The sequence below is a fragment of the Arvicanthis niloticus genome, chromosome 23 (genome assembly GCF_011762505.2).
Source record: "Arvicanthis niloticus isolate mArvNil1 chromosome 23, mArvNil1.pat.X, whole genome shotgun sequence".
Taxonomy (NCBI): domain Eukaryota; kingdom Metazoa; phylum Chordata; class Mammalia; order Rodentia; family Muridae; genus Arvicanthis; species Arvicanthis niloticus.
In genome coordinates, this window is record NC_133430.1 from 15,423,172 (window position 1) to 15,443,499 (window position 20,328).

Below are 20,328 nucleotides of genomic sequence, written 5' to 3' on the forward strand. Positions count from 1 at the left end.
GCTAACCAACTTGTTTTTAAAAAGGGAATTATCTTGTGCTTTCCAAGTCCTTGAAAGGAAGTGGACTAGACAGGAAGAGAAGCCCTTGTCTCTCAATAATTTCGGTCTTGGAGGAGTTGAGGATCTATAAAAGTCCTGAAGAGATGGTTGCCAGGAAGTAAATGCTAGCTAGGGCTGGAAACTGACTTTTAAAAACCTCAGGCTCACAAAGATAGTAAAAATGCATTTAATAGAATGTCAGCATTCAGATGACATGTATACTAAGTCTTCTCTGGTCAGTGTGTTACAGTGGGGGGTGAGAGGGTGGGAGGGGAGAGGTTGCTTTGAGAATGCTGAGGTATAAGTATAAATAAGCCTTAGTCCTCTTACATGGTTAAAACTTCATTTTATGAAACGTAACTCCAGGGGCGGTGCTCAGAACCTGTGCAGGGCCTCCTCTGGTCCACTGTGCAATCTACAGTTTTAAACGGAGTCCTAGACAAGTGTTAACAAAAGAATAAGATTATGACTCGCGAAACTAAAAGGATGGCCGCCGTAAAGCCTCTAAGAAAGCCCAGCCCAGAACCACTGTGTTGAAAAACTAGTTTTAAAAATAATACGACTTAACAGACAGTTTGGGGAAAGTGTATTAAAAACAAGTAACAACAAAAAAAAACCCAATTTGCACAGTTTAGCCACCTAATTTCTAAGTGCACTTTGTAATGTTCCTTGCAAGCTGCCTCTTTTTCTAGGGACAATGACAAAAAGCTTCTGTCAAGTGTCACTGGATTCTGGTGACTTCAGTTTGTTTTTGTTTTTGTTTTTTTTTTTTTTGTTGTTGTTGTTGTTTTTTATTATTGCATTTCCAAGAGTGGATTTTTAAGAAAAAACACTACAAAGGTTTCAAAAACCCTATTTATTCTCTATCATCAAAAATAGCAACGGGGGACTTTATACAACTTTTCTGTGAGTACCCACCAGTCTATTTTTTTTTTCTTAAAAAAAATAGAAGTTAGATAAAGAAAAATGATTTTGGTTTTGTTTTTTTTTTTTTTTCTTAAAAAATAATGTAAGGAAACACTTAATCAGATAGCCCAAGGAGTCATCAGAAATATGTGTAGCAAGAAAGCTTCGTTTGTGGCCCTCTCCGGCCTTTGCACGTCTTTATACTAAACTAGAAAGAGTGTACAGTACCAAGGTTCCCCAACCTGCTTGGATCAAATTGTTTTTTGTTTTTTTTTTTTTATAACCATTATTGCTAAGCCAGTGTGTTGACACTGGAGCCGAGGAGTCCACTCATAGAGGATAAAATTGAGAAGCTGCTTCCGAGGACTGGATCTCCACCTGGGCCATTTTGAACTGGGTGCACTGCAGCCATTTCCGGAGGGCTGCTAGGCCAGCACTGCTCTGGCCCGAGCCGGGCAGCGTCCTTAGGCTGTGGTGGTTCACGTTGTTCTGAATGGCCTGGAGACGAAGCTGGAGGCCGGCAGATAAGTGCTGTTAAGAAAGGGTAGACAGGTCAGTTCTTTCTGCTAAGTGCACAGGTCAGGTGGGGATGGGCGTGGCAGTCGGTCTACAGGTAGAAATCAGACCCTGTCTGAAGAGAGCATGCCTTCAAATTTGGCAGTGCTGGGGGAGAGAAGGGGGGAATGAGCCTGCTCTACTGCATCCATACTGATGCAATCATGTTGATTCGTTGCAGTGGGAGCATGGACCTGGCCTAACCTGGGACTAACCACACTGGGCCTGAGCAACCAATCACGTTCAGCACAGGCACCTGAGCTGATGCAGTGGTTAGGTGCTCAGGCTCTGAAGTGGGGAAGTTGTGGAAACAAGTCTGTATTAGTGTTTTGTCCCAGGAAGAGTGGGGATTAATTCAGGGGCTCCATAAGACAAGTGAGTTGACAGACTCTCTGGAAGGAAACCTGGCTCATGGCAGCTGGTCAGTCCATTTTAGTATTATAATTAATGGTCTCTCGGTCTCCATGACACTCGACAAGGAAAGGCCTTGTCAAAGTTTATCCTTCTCCCAGCACCCCACCATGCCCTCCTGCCCACTCTGTTGACAGTTGCCCTGCTGGTTTTTTGACATCCCAGGTGTCTTGAGTCCACACCCCTCTCCTCCCACTGGCATGACTTCCCAATCCAGGGAAGAAAATCCAGCAAGAATTTTTTTTTTTTTTTTTTTTTTTTGCCTCTTCCTCTCCGTAATGTTCCGGATACCACAGACAGGCACCAGGTGTGGACAGAGCAGTGTTTGGCTCTGCCATTTATTGCCAAACCCCACTATATTTGTCACTAAGAGGTATGTGCCAAAATGTCACCACCAGTGAGACCCAGGATTGAGAAACACATTCACTCAGTGGGGGCTCCCTTCCAGGATCCTATCCAAGTCACTGTTCCTCACGGTCCCAACTTTCCTCATGTAGAATGAAGGGATTCAGGTCTTTCTGAGCATTTATTCTGGCATTTATTCGGGATTATCCTTTCTTCCTGGAATTCTTTCCATCCCAGACTGTCATATGATATCACCAGGTTAGCCTGGGCTAGACTCCATGGTTATCTTCTTAAATAGGGTTTGTCCTCTAATTAGGGGCCAGTGCTTTTTCCTTCATCCACAGTGAGCAGAACCAGGGCCCCTGCTGACATTCTCTGTAAGCCCCTTATCTGCCAAGAGTCTCCTGCATCATCAGCCCAAGAGACCATGAGTAGGCCAAAAATGGTTCCTTCTTTGTAGTCAAGGGAGCAGTAATGTTCCCTTATGGATGCTCTGAGGTTCTCTGGAGGAAACAGAGCTTCCAGACATTCCAGGGGATGACTTACCTTGGTATTTGACTGAATCATTGGTAACCACATAGGGATCAGCTGTATGGAGAGAGACAGAAGGCTAGTTACTGGCGTCTTCCATTCTCCCACAGAAGCTTCCATTACTGCAAGGGATCACAGGTTGCACTGAATGTGCTCAGCACCACAAGAGATTTGGGCCTGCCACAGAGCCACTGTTAGCAGCAGTGAGATGTGAGCCTGCCACAGAGCTACTTTAGCCGCAGTGTCTTTCCCCGGCGAAACCCCATTGAGATGTCGGCATTTGGAGGTTAATAAGTGCCCCGTGGCTACTTAAAACACACACTTTAGAGAAGATAACTACGGTCTCTTGAATTTACAAAGCATGGGAAATTAAACATGTATGTGCTTAATTAAATCCTTATTTTCTTGAAATGGGATTTCCTCCTCGGGATCTTTACAACTAGGCTCTGAGAGGAGTGGCAACTGGATTTGCCTGTAGCAAGTAAGAGTATCATGGGGCAATATGAGAAACACCGCTGAGATACAATGTATTCCCGTAACAGAAAAAAGAGAGCCCTGGAGGTGCCTGCCTAGGGTGGAACCAAAGGCAAGGCACCTGCACAGTTCCATGGGAGTGGTGGGGGGGTGGGGGGGGGGAGCAGAAGAGGCGCAGGAGGAGCCAGAAGGTAGTTTTTTTTGTTTGTTTGTTTGTTTGTTTTAAGGAAAGCTATGGAGAGAGTTCAGAAGACAAGATAAGCTGAAAAATTTTAAAGCATGGATACCCACAAAACAGGGTTTTTCTCTGCTTTGCCTCTCAAGCACTCCTTCCTTGAAGTCATGAGACCCTATCAGAACTCTCCAGCAGCTGCTCTCTGCTCTCTGCTTTGACCTCTTGCTCGCCCGTCTACCCATTGAAACGCTCATAAATGTTCATCACTTTTTAAATACAGAAGGAAGTTAGGAATGTGTCCCCAGAAATCTCATTGGTGACTTATAAAATGAGACAAGAGATGCCAATCCAGTCAGTTTGGAAATGCTGGTTTACTCTGGCTCTTCTCAGCACCTTCTTAAACAGATGGGTATTGTGACACTTGACTCTGTGGGGTTATTTGTTTGTTTGTTTGTTTTTAAACATTGCTTCAACACAACAGTAGGGCTCTTGTGGATTAAATTGAATTTCCAGAAATTCTGTATTGTGGTCCTAGCCTGCAGTGCTCAGAATGTGGCCTTATTTGGAATCAGGGCTGCTGAAGATGTAGTCAGTTAAGGTGGGGTCATACTGAAACAGTAGGGCCTTCGTCCAATGCATCCTCATGAAGAGGGGAGTCCGGACACAGACACACATGGGGAGAAGAGATGGAAGCCAAGAGATGCCAACGATCTGCCAAAGACTAGGAGAGAGGCAGAGATGTCCTCTCACTGTCTGCACAAGGAGCCAGCCCTGCTGGTACCCTGCTCCCAGCCCTTCAGCCCTTCAGACTGTGAAAGCATAAGTTTCTGATATTTAAGCCATCCAGTCTGAGGTCCTCACCATGGTGACCCCAGAGAAAGAATGCAAGGCACTTGGGGAAGGGGCAAAGCCTGGATGCAGCTGTGGGAGTGTGCAGAGCCGAAAGGGATGGGAAGGACTCCTGAGTGCTGAGAAGAAAGAGTCTTAGCGGGTCATGGAAAGGGGGGTTAGAAAACAAAGGGCAAGCCACCCTCCATGAGCCACAGATGACCTTGGGTGGCCCATTAAGGGGGTCTGGGCTTAATTCTAAATTCACAACACCTCCCAAAGACAGGCAGAGCCCTTTCACCACAGAGGCATGATGGAGACAGTTGAAGAAAGATGAGGAAAGCCATGGACGTTGAAGTCAGAGTCTAGAGTGGAGGCTGCTTGGTGGTCCAGGTAAAGCAGGAGTGGTTTCTGGGCATGAAGAAAGAGAGAGAGAGAGAGAGAGAGAGAGAGAGAGAGAGAGAGAGAGAGAGAAGAAGAAGAAGAAGAAGAAGAAGAAGAGGAGGAGGAGGAGGAGGAGGAGGAGGAGGAGGAGGAGGAGGAGGAGGAGGAGGAGGAGGAGGAGAGGGGAGGGGAGGGGGAGGGGAGGGGAGAGGAGAGGAGAGAGGAGAGAGAGGAGAGAGAGAGACACTGACTTCCTGTGGAAGTAGGCTGCAGTGGTCTGCAGAGACATTCTGCATGCACAGGCAGCCTGCAATAGTCTGAAGATGAATGTGCCTATTCCATATGGCAAACTGGAGAGAGGAGAGCCATGTGGAAAAAGTGGGGTAAAGGAGCTGCACACTGAGACAGAGTGCCACAGAGATAGGGCACCACAGAGACAGGGTGCCATGGAGACAGAGTGCCACAGAGACAGGGTGCCATAGAGACAGAGTGCCACGGTGACAGGGTGCCACGGAGACAGAGTGACACAGGGACAGGGTGCCACAGGTCTACTAGGGGTCTCCCTGCACTTCAGCTGAATATCAACCAGTGTGCATCAGCAGGAAAAGCACCCAACACTGAGGAAAAGATGATGCAAAGTAACTGAAGGGAAGCAGCCATGCTGGTCACATAGGGCGAGAAGAGTCTGTGTTCACTGGAAGAGGGAGAGGGGAGAGCTGAACAAATCTGTCAGGAAGGGGCTCCATCACAGTGGTGCTACGGAAGTGCTGCTTCTATCTTAACTGACAAAGCTGAAGAGCCAGCCCGGGAAAGATTCAAAGACTTGCGAGTAATTTAATTATCTCACCAAATGAAATCCAGACTGTTCAGATGAGTATAAAAAACAGCTAGCAGATCCACAATGTCAAGAACCAAAAACTAAATAAAAATAAAAATCCAACAAGTCAGGCGAAGAAACAGAAAAATGACCCACAAATGAGAAGAAAAACCAGTTAATAGAAGACAAAATCAAAAGGACACAGACAATAGAATTAAAAGAATCGTTACACTTATTTTTAATTAAAAAGCTGTTCATTGATGAATAGTGTGTGTGTGTGTGTGTGTGTGTGTGTGTGTGAGAGAGAGAGAGAGAGAGAGAGAGAGAGAGAGAGAGTATGAGAATGGATGTGTGTATCAGAGAACAACTTGCAGGAATCAGTACTCTCCCCCACCATATGGGGCTCAGGCATCAAGCCCAGGTCATCAGGCTGGGTTGTAAATCTTTGCCTGCTAAGTATCTCATCAGCCCCACTATGCTTACTTCCAGGGAGACCAAGAAAAAGGATGGCTGAGACAGTCGGACGGAGGAGCTGAAGATAAAACAGTTAAAGAGACTGTGGTGATGTCTCCCCAAACCCAAAACCAACCAAACAACCAACCTATGAACCCCACATCTCAGCAAACTCAAACACAAGACTGTAAAGGACACTACCAGGATGCACCGTCTTCCAAACACTTTAAGACAATGGGAAAGGTAAAGCCAACAAAGCAGGGGAGGAAAGGGGCGTGTCCTAACAGACAAGTAGGAAGCACGCACACGCCTGCCTGCTGGGAATAATGGAAGCAGGCAGACAGTGGTCACAACACCTCTCAGACACTGGGTGACACTGTGTATCCAGAGCCTGGTACCCAGAGCGTTGGCTTATTAAAGCACTACAAGCCAGATGTAGTAAATAAACCTGTAATCCCAGGAACAGAGGCATGAGGATTATTGAAATTCAAAACCAGCCGGGTCTACATAGTAATACCTTGACTTATTTGAATATAATACATACATACATACATACATACATACATACATACATATTAAATAAATTGTGAAATACTTTTGAGACATAAAAAGCTAAAGTAATTCATTACTCGCAGGCTGGTATGAGAAACGGTTTTTAAAAGTAAATAAGGAACAATAACAGAAGGCAGATGTGTAAGCAGAAAGAAATAGAAAATGGCCAACACGGGAGCTGGAGAGGTAATGACAGAGGAACTAGAGATGGCTCTGTGGTTAGAGCAAGTCTGCCCATAAAAGACCCAGGTTCGGGTCCCAGAACCCATGTTAGGTGGATCACCACTATCTGTAACTCCAGCTCCAGGGGATCAACACCCTGTTCTGGTGCCAGCAAGTACACACATGTGGCAGATGACCTCCAGAGTCACACATCCCCATGCATAAATAAAAACAAAAACAAACCCTAAAAAAAAAAGTGGCAAATGAAAATAATAGAAAGTATAATGAATTCAAAGCCTATTTCAAATCCCTTTAAGTGATTGTTAAGTATTTAAGACCAAAACAGCAAGACAGTGCCTGGGAATGGTGGTGTGGGCCTATAATCTCAGCTATTTGGGGGATGCTGAGGCAGGAGGATTGTAAATTCAAGGCTTACTTGGGCTATAGAATGAGTTCAAGGCTCACCTGGGCAACTTACTGAGACACTATATCAAAAGGTAAAAAAATCAAAAGATATGAGGGTGGTTTCATGGTAGAATACTGCCTAACATGCACATAGTCCCAGGTTAAACTCTAGTACATCACCATCATCATCATCACCATCATCACCATCACCATCCTTATAATGTGTGGTTTGGTTTATAACATGTATAGAGACAGGAAGTGGGAATAGATACAAGTAATACTGAAGATCGTGATAAGTTAAAAAAATATACATTATAAACTCAAAATCAACCTCTAAAAGTAATAAATAGAATACTGTTAAAAAGATCATTTAAAATATTTCTTTTAAAAATCTACATGTCAAACAAGAAGCTAAGACAGAAATTAGGAAGTGTTTTTAACTCAATAAAAGTGAATATATACCACCCAACTGAGGGAAAGTAGTTAAAGCAGCACCCAAAAGGAACTGAGTCTAAACACTGGTGCTTAAAATAAAAATTCCAAATTAATCAGCCAAGTTCTCATCTTAAGAAATGAAACAAAGAAAAGAATAATCAGAATATAATCACAAAATTCTCAATTAACCCAAAGGGGGGAAGAACAGAATAAAGGGCAAAGAACAGAAAACAAGTGAAAAGCTGATTGATTTAAACCCACAATGTGACAAAATACACTAAATGAAAATGGCCTAAAGACTTTAACCAAAAGGAAGAGGCTGTCAAACTGGATGCTTTTAAGAAGACAATTAACTGCACACCATCTGCAAGAAATATACTTTATAAACATAGATTAAACAGATGAAAATAGATTTACCATCCTAACACTAGGCAATAAAGAGTTACCTTACTTTTTATCAACATTAGACAAAGTAGCTTTAAGGAGAAAGATTGGCCAAGTATAAAAGGTGATATTTCATAATTTCAAGTCATTAAGGAAACACAACAATATTCAACATATCGGCCTGATAGGAGAACTTCTTAATAATTACACATAAAATTGAAACTGACAGAGCTGGCAAGAGACAAAGCAAATCCACACACATCACTGCTCTCCAGACACCCCCTTCCCAGACTTAGTAGACCACATGACATATTTGTGGATAAAACTGACGGAAATATGATGCGATCCTTTTAGACATACTTCTGAGCTATGCAGTATTTCTGAGAGAAGTTGAACATACAACTGTGAAGACAGGGTGTGCTTCTGGGTCAGGAGACGATGTTGTTAAGACTGCAGTTTCTTCTAACCTTAGGATTCAACGGAATCCCAGTAACAATCTGAGCAGTCTTGTAGAAATTGACAAGCTGACTTGAAAAATTTAAAAACTTTCCTGTGAAGGCAAAGTCCCTATAAATGCCAAATCACTTTGAAAAGGATGAATGAAAGATCCTGGCTTCTGTCATTACGGATGGTCATTACGGTATGGCGTAAGGGGAGTAAGGGGAGCTGTGGACCAGAAGGAAGAATCCAGACATAGACACTTACGCCAGCTGATTTCTGACAAAAATGTAAAAGCACTTGATAGAAAATCAACAGTATTTGTAACAAAACCACTGGAATAATTACACCCGGTAGACACGAAAAGTATCTCACTCCATACTAGTCACCACATAAAAATCATCTCAGGATGCGTCACAGGCATGAGTATGGAAGAGAACACAGATAAAAACTGGGGTAAAATGAAGATGTCTGATACAGGACTGAGCATGCATAAAACCAGCCTGGGGATGCTGAGTGGGGAGGGCTGTGAGTTCAAGGTTAGCCAGAACTACCTAGGGAGGCACTGCCACAAAAGAAACTGGAAGAGGTGGGGGGAGAAGCAAGACAAAGAGGGGAGGCTAGAATTTTACATGACTTTAGATTAGGCAAAGATTTTCTAGAATTACAACATCAAAGTGTTGTTTTTTTTTTTTTTTTTAATTGAGAATTGGACATGATGATGCATGTCTGCATTAGGAAGACCAGGAGTTCAAAGCCGGCTCTGGGGACACAGTAGCTCTAGGGCTAGCCTTGGCTATATGAGACATTGTCTAAATAGAGAGATGGAGAAGATGGGAAAATCGAAATCCTCAGCAATGTCTAGACAATGAAAGAACACAGGTTTTATGTCTCTTAGTTCAATAAGAATAACGCTTCAGCCAGGCAGTGGTGGCGCACGCCTTTAATCCCAGCACTTGGGAGGCAGAGGCAGGCGGATTTCTGAGTTCAAGGCCAGCCTGGTCTACAGAGTGAGTTCCAGGACAGTTAGGGCTACACAGAGAAACCCTGTATAAAAAAAAAAAAAAAAAAAAGAAGAAGAAGAAGAAGAAGAAGAAGAAGAAGAAGAAGAAGAAGAAGAAGAAGAAGAAGAAGAAGAAGAAAGAAAAGAAAAAAAGAATAACGCTTCAACCCAAGCAAATAGGCACTTCGCCAAGCAGATAGATGCACAACAAGCACACAAATGCAAAAAATAATTAACATCAGCTGACATTAGAGGATTACAATTTAAACCACAGCAAGATGCTAGTACCCAGCTCTCAGAATAACTAATGTTAAAACTGATTACATAATACAGTATATGCATGTATGCAATATTACAATAATAATGCACACTAATAAAAATGTTACTATATCAAATGCCACGGGGGAACTGGAATGTTCTTCATGGCTATAGTGAATGTAACGGAACACAGACACCTTGGAGACAGTCTGTCACGATAACCACAGCAACAAGTCAGCAGTCACTTCTGGATATTTACCCGGCATACAAAAGCATGCATACACCAACATGTATATGTGTGTGTTCACGGCAGCTTTTATAAGAGCCCCACACTGGACACCGCTGATGTCCAACTGACAACAATGGATAAATAGTGTCTAGTATATCCATACAATGGGCTACTATCAAAAATAAAAATAATGGCCAACTAATGCATGTAACAGCGTAGATTCATCTCAGTCGAATGGTCCTAAGATAAGGAAGGCAGAAACGTACAAGGTATGAATCCATTCAGAGTAAATGGCAGAAATTAGATCAATAGCTGCCCAGGGGCAGGATGTAGTAGAACATCGTAAAGGATGTAAGAATGCTTTGGACATGGCAGCTATGTTCATTCTCTTGATTGTGGTGATGGGGTCACAGAAGCAATTAATGTCAGGCTGGTGACACATCTTAGTGAGCCAACATGCTGAACACCAAGCCGGATGACCTGAGTTCAACCCCAGGGACCCAGGTACCAGGGGCTGAATTCTTCCTCTGCCTTTCACATACACTCCATAGCCGGATGCCACATATGCACGCACATGCGATTACACACATGCACACCATAGCAACGCACACCTACACACCTACACATATACACATGCGGTTATGAAAATAAACAATTGTAAAAAGAAGTCAAAGATGTCAAGGTTCATCAGAGCATACAACTTTGATATGTTCAGCTCAGCACATGCAAAGCCACGTAAACTGCACTTTAAAGAAACTGCCGGAAATAAAATCAGGTAGGATCATCCAACTGACGGTTTTTCCCACACTGTTGACTTTTTCCCATATTAAGACATGCTAAGACATAATCTCCTCCATTTGAACCAAAGACCTTGCAGCGGCTGGTATCAGCTGAACACTCCCTGCAAAAGGGCTGCTGTTCTCCAGTACAGCCTGAGAGACAGCGAGGTAACAAGAGTCTTTAACCAAGAGTGGAGCAAAGCAAGGAATGAAACAGCACCGGATTCCAAGCTGACATCCTGTGCTAAGTGGCAGTGGTGGCACAGGCCAAGACAAGAGAATACAGAGCAGGAGGAAAGAAAAGATGTGGTCAGGGAGGAGCAATCATCCGTGGGATAAAGAGGATGGATGAGTGGATACCAAGGAGAACGGGGAACTAGAAGGTAAAGAGTGGGGTTAATCTGGTGCAGCTCTGTCTCTCTGGTTTTATTCCCTGTGGCAAAGTTAGCCCTGCTCTCACAGGTCCCCCTCGCTCTTTCCTGACATCGTACTCTGCTGCTTCTGCTGGGAGGGTGATAGATGCTTGAATTATCTTCTTATACTAGGTACTGGTTTAAAACGATAACACAGGAGACTGAACTATGTCAGACAGAAGCAGCAGGTGTCACCTCAGACAATGCACAGCGATTTCTCTGGTTTTCTGGATAGCTTGTGCCAAGTGGGGCACCACGAATTGATTTGTGATGTCACCAGGCTGTTTTCCCAGCAAGGTTTCTTTGCTGTATTGTAACTCCCGTGTTATGTACAGCCACAGTCTGACATGGAAGACTGTATTACAATGGTACAGCGAGAGCAGACACAGCTTACTAGCCACATTATAGAAACCAGCCCCTCTACGTGTTTAAATCAAATCCATCCTTTCCCCCCTCTTTGGGTCATACATTCAAAAACAAATCCATATTTACTTTTAGCAGTATGAAATGATTTGTAAAAATCATAAGCTTTTCCTACCTTGACAAAAATGGTTGAATTGCATTCTTGCAACGCCTCCATTAAACTAATCACATGGAGACACACCATTTCTACCATCTGAAACAACAAACGCCAAAGTCAATTCCATTCCCAGTGAACTAGAAACACTGTAAACTCGTCAGCAGCCACAGAGGTCTGGTTCCCTGCACCCAGAAGCTCTTTGCCTAAAGGCTGAAGACCAGAGAGTGATTTCCATTCAACTCTGTAACCTTACACTGAAACAGACTTTTCAAAGCTCCCACGGATTTGGAATGGTGGGTGAGGCTGCTGGTGGAGCTCAGAGATGGCTCTCCCGGATTTGCAGGGCTCTCTGGCTCCCACTGGGGGACACATGGCTTCAGCATTGTTTAGGCACCCTTCCAGGTCCATCTCTCTCTCCACTCACAGGGAGGCCTCACGGGAGTGGCTTACAGATCTGCCTCTCTTGTCTTATTCCCCATGTGGCCCAGGTGGCCATGCTCACACTAGTTCAAATGAGATCGTGTCCCTCCTTGGAAATCCTTAGGGATGGATTTTTAATACTCCAAGGTTTTACTAGACTGTCTTACTGGGTTGAACAAACTTTTCAGGAAAAAAAAATTAATTAAAAATTGTATGCAAAAAAATATGTAAGAAATGCTCTGGGGAACATGTTCATTTGTAACATTTGAATGCCAAGAGGGATTCAGAGGAAAGTGTGGCCACCAAAATTCTGACACTGAATCAAAGTGCTAATCTTTAGCTTAATGTGTAAAGCTTCAGTTTTGGCATCTTCAAAATAACATAATATTTGATCCCTGGGTTGGTTTTGGTTTTTTTTGTTTGTTTGTTTTTTGTTTTGTTTGTTTGTTTGTTTGTTTGCCATTGAACTGTGATCCAATAAATGCAATTATTTCTTTAGTACCAAGAACTGTTTGCAAACCCTAACATGAGCATAACTTTCCTTGACTGAACTAAACATCCTCCCATATGTAATACTGTACCATCTCCTCCAAAGAAAGGAATGCGCTTCAATAAAGGAAACATGGAATCCTCCTTCCTTACAAAATGCTAACAGAAAATATTCCTCACTTAAGACATCATGCCCAAATACCTCTGTGGCCAGAGCAGCAAGGGATCCTGGGTACAGCAGAATCACTAGAACGTGCTTCCAGTTTGTTAACTGTGTACAGATTAGAGCTCCACCCGTGGAACCCTTACAACCAAGACACTGGCTGCAGTCCCTTCAGCTGAGAATCGTCCAAACATCGAATGACCGACCCCCCCCCCAATCTCTCATAAATACCTCCCACACTCCTCCAGCTAACTCCAGAAGGACCATCCAAGTTTTGTTTAATGAGATAGGTACAGCCTAAGTGATCCCCAGGTGTTTCCAGTGTAATCTGAGACAGCCTTTCTCTTCGATTTGAGACCTCCTGTGGTTAGTCTACTCTCAGACTGTGACAGAAAGGTACCTAATGGTGGAGGTTTGCCTATATTGCTTTGGAATTCAAACCCTTCCGGGCTTTTCTCCTAATCCTTTGTCCTTACAGCATCCTAAAGGTAGAGATTTCATACAGAATTCATTTAGCACTAAGTAGAAAGACAAACTGTCTGCTTTACATTTTGTTGGTTTTTTTTTTTTGTTTTGCTTTGCTTTTTAATGTTTATAACCTACAACTCGATACTTTGGTATGGCAGCACGGCTAAGTAAAGCCACTTAACACACACATTCCGTTACATGCGTATCTGTGGGTTTGTGACTAGGAGTGGCTTAGGTATATCTCTGAGGGATCTCACGAACTCACCACTTTATTGTGGGCCATCAGCTGAAGGATGCTCGGTGTCACCCTGCTCCAGAATTCTAGTGCCGTTAGTATTGCTGTGAAGCTGAATTCGTTCTGGTTTTGGACGTTTGTCGCCACGGCACTTTGTTCGCAGTATACCGTCCAGAGCTGAGCAAAGATGAACGCGTGAAAGAGGGAGCACATGTGGAGCACACAGGTCTGGAAAGACAGAGGAGGACGGGTGTTGGGTGCTCCATGCTCACGGCAGATGGCCTTGCCAGGGAGCACAGAAGACTCACAAAGGTCTTATCCCAGCCACAGACTCCGGGTTCTATGCTTTGAATCGGCTCTTCTCTGTCCGTGGGACAGTGCTTGGAGAAAAAAATCCCTCTTTTCCCAGGAGAGGATACCTTAATTTGCAGACTAAATCTACCCACTGCCTTGTCCTTTCCTGAAACTGACATTTTCATCCTTAAGTTGCATTAGGAAAATACATGTTCTATTCGGCCATGTTAACACGTTCCCACATCTTTAAAACAGGGATAATGGCAAGCTTGTTGAAGGGGTCAGCTAAGAGTGAAAGAGAGGTAGGCAAGACCCTCCTTCCTGCGCTTGGACTCACAGGGCATCAGAGCAGTGTCAACAGAAGACCTATCTGTGGCGGGCACTCACTGCCACAGCGTCATGGAGGCTTTCTGCAGACTACTTCCACAGTTCTCAGGTCATCCTACTATGTACTTTACAGATGAAGAACTGAAGCTGGGGGAAATTAAATTAAGTACATTTTTTTTCCGAGTTCACAAAGGTTGTGGGGAGCAGAGGAAGCCCTGACTGGATAAAGTCTTGATTACTGCAATGTCCCATAGGAAAACGGTAAAGTCTTCTCCCTGGGGGTGAGGTCCAAAGGGACCTCAAACTATTCTTCTGGTCATGTGCAGATGTTGATAGTATATGCACAAAATGTCCATCATATTGTCCTGTTCCCAGATGCTTACAGCCTGAAGACCACTCCCTCACAGAGACTTCCCCTGCTAAGCTTAGTTAAACCAGCCTCCTTGTCCAGCTGTATAGCATAGCCTGCCTCTGGGTCTATCTGTATATAATAGCCACATCTCCTTGTTCAGCTGTACGCAGTAGCCCCACCCCTTTGCCCAATTCTATATAATTAACACACTGAGCGTCTGGGATGCTGAGGCTTCTCTATCAGATAGTCCAGTCCACCAGATCCCAGATTTTCTATGTGTCTGTCTTCTCTAATTTCCCCCTCTCCCCAGTTAGATCGAGTCCCTTGAGCCGTACAAGGATGGGACACAAAGGTACAGGTACCATCCTTGAAGATCAAGTCCAAGTCTGGGTGGAGACAGCTCCTTTTGTAATCACCATGAGGGTCATCTGTGTGAGTACTCTGTTTTTTCACAGGGCTTGCTCTGGCCCAAGTCACTGGAATCTCCAAGCACTTGCCTAAGCTCCAGGGCCAGCCCTTGGTTCCTGGTAGCTGACTTGCCTGGTTTGCATGTCTGGGCTCATGCCTTAGATCAGCTGGGACTCTACTCTATTCTCTTAAGCATGCCATCTGTCTCTGCAATTTGCAAACTTCCTCTGGGTAGAGGATTCCAGTGTGCTTTTCTGAGCACCACGCTAGCTTTCTTACTTTTATGCTGTGTGTTCGTTCATGTGTCCTACGGGATTTGAGTCAAAAAAAAAAAAAAAAAAAAAAAAAAAGTACAGCATAAAGAATGGGATAGGGCATTTATTTTCCCCCAACTTCATCCTTGGTTCTGAAAACTGAGCACCAAATTTTTATTATATTTGTAGCCTGTTTTTTTGTTTTGTTTTTGTTTTGGCCTGGGAAACCAAGTTTTCCTTGCTGCTATAATTTATCTCCATAAAAGTAAGCCAGAAAACAATTTAGGGGGAGAAAAGACAGCCTGAGAATTTAAACAACTTCAAGTAAGGCATTAGCGGTTACTTTCCTAACAGACACAGAGAGCTGCGATGCTGATAAGGGTCCCATTAGCAATTCCAATGCACAGGGTCTGAATTCCCGCAGAAATCTCTTACCTTTGATTGCTCTGGAAATCCAATTAGGATAACAATAAGGTGATCTGCAATGTGGGAACCTGCATCCAGGGGGATGGGGAGGCAAGGAGAGGAGGCGTTGGGACAGACTGCATTATGCGTGAGGGACCCCAGAAGCAGCCAGGATAGCAACCGGATGTGGGAGACACACTCGATGAATTCTTTAGGTCTGTCGGGGAAGAAGAGCTGCATTAGGGGCGATGTTAGATTTTCTCTTTCCTTCGATGCCCAGAGAATACTTAGTGGAGGAAGGGATTAAGGTGTAGCTTCCCAGGCTGGTACATAAAACAAAATGCCAAGGCAAGAGTGGAAACCCCAAATCCCTTCTATTTGTCTCGCTTTCTGCTCTAATCCTGGATTTTCCCTTCAGGAGGGGGCAGCTTTGGTGGGACAAGATTCAGTATCCTTCAGCCAGTCTGGATGTCTCCCTGGACTCTTCCAAAATCCTTTCTTTTCTTATCAGAAAGCTCTTCCCAGACATCCTCACAAAGGGAGGGAGAGCAGAGGAGTGGAAGACACACCCAGTGCCCCAGTGCCAACTTCTGCTCTACAAGCCAAGCTGCCTGAAGGCACAGGGTGTGTGATTCACAATGCCCGGCTTACTAACTAGCTGAGGTTTAGAGTTCAAGAGATTCTTCGAAGCCTTCAGCTTCCATAGCCTGTGAAAACAAGCCAGGGTTAGAGGCTGGCTTCTTTTATGGGTAGCTTGCCACGAACTGCCCAGGGTCTGCAAACAAGCATAAGGATGGTCCCTGTATGCCTTTCTTCTAGCCAACTATATTCTACTCTTAGAAATCTTCCACACAGCCATAAGCTCCATCTAAGTCTCAGGGATTTGGGGACACTTCTGCTCATTTGCACCCCCATTTTAAATTTATTTTATGCGTACGGAGACTTTGCCTCCGTGTGTGTGCCATGTATGTACAGGGCCCGCAAAAGCCAGAAGAGGGCATCAGATCCCCTGGGACTGGAGTTACAGACCGGATGTGCTGGGAATCAACCCCAGGTCCTGTGGAAGCACAGCAGTGCTCGTAGTCTCAGAACCGGCTCTCTAGTCCCCTTCCCACACCTTAAATGCTAGGTGCCTCACCCTTGCTGCATTGCAGAGGGAGGATGGTAGAGCCAAGGCAGATAGCGGATCACGGCTTTGTTATCTCTGTGGTTGCCCCGGGAGATTTCCATAGCTGCAATCTGAGCCAGGCCAACTTTGAGATGGCCTCCGAAGGTATCCTCATGCAGAGGCTGGGAACACGTCTTCATATGACTCTGTAAAATCAAATGATACATTGTAATCCTAGCAGACACCTGGGAATGGTCCAGACCACTTATTTTCTCTCTTTTTTTTTTTTCTTTATTCTTCTTTCATATATTACATCCTAACGTCAGTTTCCCCTCCCTCTTCTCTCCCGGTCCCTCTCCCAGCCCACCTCTCCTCTTCCCCAGAGCCACTCCTCCTCCTTTCCCCTCAGAAAAAGGAAGGCAAGCCAGTAGAAGAAAAGGGGTCCCAAACATGGGCAAAAGAATAAGAGACAACCCCATTCCTATTGTTAGTAGAAAGGTCAGGTTGTTCCCAGCCGCACCCCATAGCACCCTGGGCACACAACCTTCTTAGCTTCTTGAATGGTTTCCCACAGTTCTTAGGCTAAGTGCTAGGGGTGCAGGGGGGCAGGATGGAGCCAACCGGACCACCCTGTGGCCTAGAGAGTTAGAGTGACTATTGTCCAGACCTCTGCATTGTCCGTTTCATTCATTCTGTGCTCTGCTGTGCTGGTTCTGCTGCCCAACTCCTATCTGAAATACCACCTCTCTTTGAGGAATTGTTCACATTAGTAGCTCAAGCATCACTTCCCTTAGCCTTCCCTGAGCTCCGTAACCAGATCCACGCTACTGTCTACTGCTTCTTTACAGTAACTGTGAAAGCCACTGCTTTATTATGGTAAACTAAATGAAGGCAGTTATTGCGTCTGCAGCCTGTGTTTGCCCACCAATGCAATCCTACAGCAGGGTTAGGCATAACACAAACTCTCAACACATATTAGCTAAGTTAATTTCAAAAGGTTTCCTTTGCTCAGAGACTTGAGACACAGGTTCTAGACCCAGTTCTGCTCCAAGTAGCCAATGACCATGTTTGAGTCACTTGTCTGTTAAGAAAGTAATATTGGGATATAGCTGCTGCCCAGGCCATAATGCTCTGTGACAATTCTCCCTTCCAGAGACAGAGTCACCTGCTGAGACACAGTCCAGATCCCCCAGCTAACAGACTTCCCAGTGCCAGCAGCTCTCACTTGGGAAACGAGTTTACATGGGAGCTGTATTGGTGGTCACACACCCCTCAACCCCTCCTTCCTTACCTCCTGCCTGGGAATTAGAGAGCCTGGCTGGGTGCTTGTGCTATAATACCAATCCCTCCCCCCATCCTCAGAGAGACACCCCACTTCTGCAATTCGGGCTATGAATCCTCTCATCAGGGGCCCTACCATGCCAGTGTAGTTTTGGTGCTGGGCCCTGAACTTTCGTGAGAGCCACTACCATATGTCTGTCTGTCTGTCTGTCTGTCTGTCTGTCCGTCCATAGTGTTAGTAACTTTCATATTAAACCCTTTGCTTCCCAGCAGTTCATCTGAGCATCCTTCTTGGAAAAACCCCATCCCTAACCTTGTAGTTGCTTGAGGGTTTTGATTGTTTCCTAATAGAAGTTAATAGTCAAAGATTGGATTGTATCAACTTTTTGACCACCACTGGCAATGTAGATGGTTTTTTTGAGGGTTTTTTTTTTTTTTTTTCTTGTTTCTGTAAAACAAGCTCAAAATGTTTAGGGAACAGTTGGTGCATCTTCTTTTTATATTGAAGTCATTCAGGTTTGTGTAACCAGTCAACGACCAGTATAAGACTAACAGACAAGGAGGCTCACTCTAAAATGGGTCTGGACATGGTAGACACTATCACCTTGTCTTACTGCTCTTCCCGTCACTGTACCAAGAAACACCCTGACCAGTTGCACAGAGTCTAAAGATGGAGCCTAGTGAAGAGGCCATGTTCTCAGCAGACGAATTTCTGAACCCACAGGCTCCTGTTTGTACAAAGGGAATCAGTGCCACTCTCTGGATCGTGCTCAGCTTGCCCTCTGTCCAGAGCCTTCCTCAACGCTTTCAGACTATTAGCTCTGTGAAAGGACCACGGCAGAGCAAGGTACCTGCCAATCATTCATCTCACTGCTACATCCTTGAATGAGCAACAAACTTAACAAGCCCACTGGGATGCTGTTCATATGTAAATTAAATCTTGTCTATCCCCTTCATTATTTTCTTAAAGACAACAGCTTCAAAGCAGATACAAACAATCACTGGTTCATGCTTGGCCCATGGGCCACAGTCTTCCTGGGTTTTATATCGATCTTGAGCACATCAGACAAGGAAGGAGCCTCCTGACTGGAATGTAGGACACAGCTCTGGGTGGTAAGAGGGGAATCCACCAGGGCTCAACTCTGATGTCACCACTTCCACAGAGCGTGGCTTGACAGGGCCATGTCACCCAATCCCCAGTTTCTACATTTTTAAAGGGGTCTAGTATTGAATAAGAACAACATTTAAAGAATGGAGCGAGTATTTTTAAAACTACACAAGAAGCTGATTCTGTGGGGCCCTCCTTTCTTCCTTTTATTTTGCAGAACTACTGGACCCCAATTCTTCAGACCTCCCAAGAAACAGGTTCATTCTATAGTACTGCATCTGCTTCTGCAGGGAGCAACAAATTCCCTTGTGGGTCTATGTTACTCTCAGAAAACTCTCTCTGCTTTGTACCCTAAGGGGCGAGGGGTAGGATGCCAACTTACCTTGAGCTTGGTTAGGGTGTGCATGTCTGCCATGAAGTCCAGCACCTCAGTGACATATTGCCGTATGCATTCCATTGCTGCTGTCCCACACTGAAACAGGGGCACACGGCTCAGCCACGGTGTCACTTCTCATGCCACCACAGACTCACTGTAAGGCTGTCTCCTTCTCTGTTACCCCACTCCACCCCACCCTCACTGCTACCTTTAGTACAAAACTGCTTTTTAAAAGAAAGTTTGTACTAGAGAGCAAAGAAACCAGAAAGCCTGAAAGAAAGGAAACTAATTGCGACTTCCACCAGGCAATTGAAGTGATGCTGTAAACACAAGAGTCAGATCTAATTGATCCATGAGACACTCCAGCCGTCTCAGATGCCTGTGAAACGTGCACTATCAAGGTTTACACTACCTTAATCCTCTACCCCGCACACACAGGTATCATATTGTGATTGCAGGGTCAAGAGTTGTTTTCAAATCAAGTCATGGTATGACTTCACATGCATGGTAGATGTGGTATGAGGTAGAACCTTGTGCTCATTTTGAGCTCTTTCTAGAATAGGTAACTAGAAGAAGTAAGATGGACTCCCCTGTACACTTCCAGTGTCTTTGGTCAATTTCAAATCAAAAGGAAAGGCACGCTTGTGTGGTGGGTTATGGACCGGCAGGGACCTGCTCTCTGGGAGCAGTGTGGTGAATCTGGGATTTGAAGTGAAACAGCAAAGTGGATGGACAGGCTCCCTCATCAAAGCCCTGCCTTCGAGAGAACCCACATGTCGGCTGGGCTTCGTAATTCGGATCAAAGGCATATAGTCTTTGAAGCCCTGTGAATACCCTGCTAACGGCCTCTCTGGGCTTCCTTTAGGAAAATCTGGAACATTACAGACTTAACTAGCTCGCTCAGAAACTTTCATTTCCCCATATTCATGTAAATCTGCACCGCACTGAACTGTATCACCTCCCCTCTCTTCTAGAATGTTCCGCTTGTCAATTCCTCTGACAGGATAACAAATAGTAAAATAAGGTCAGTGGGCAGTCTGTCAGTGTTTTCCAGGCATCTCACACGTTCTAAGGTTTTCTCCTTCTAATTTAAATCCAGTGAAGGAATTATAAAAGGTTATTGTGCTCCGGCTTTGGCAATATG

General features: G+C 44.6%; 1 protein-coding gene across 14 annotated transcripts in view; it reads right to left on the minus strand.

The window, feature by feature from the left end:
• Positions 1-880: 880 nt before the first annotated feature.
• The window catches only part of Unc79 (unc-79 subunit of NALCN channel complex), a 229,516-nt gene continuing 210,068 nt past the window's right edge, over positions 881-20,328 (minus strand). For 13 of the 14 annotated variants that reach the window (XM_076921337.1, XM_076921329.1, XM_076921327.1 and 10 more), the window contains 7 exons: positions 19,191-19,280; positions 16,450-16,625; positions 15,342-15,528; positions 13,302-13,499; positions 11,515-11,592; positions 2,803-2,844; positions 881-1,476 (listed from right to left, as the gene is read on the minus strand). In XM_076921337.1, the coding sequence (XP_076777452.1) occupies positions 1,276-1,476; positions 2,803-2,844; positions 11,515-11,592; positions 13,302-13,499; positions 15,342-15,528; positions 16,450-16,625; positions 19,191-19,280 (972 nt within the window). In that variant the 3' untranslated portion in view covers positions 881-1,275. Of the gene's footprint in view, positions 1,477-2,802; positions 2,845-11,514; positions 11,593-13,301; positions 13,500-15,341; positions 15,529-16,449; positions 16,626-19,190; positions 19,281-20,328 lie in introns of those variants that run through there. The other variant, XM_076921339.1, reaches the window with a different exon arrangement.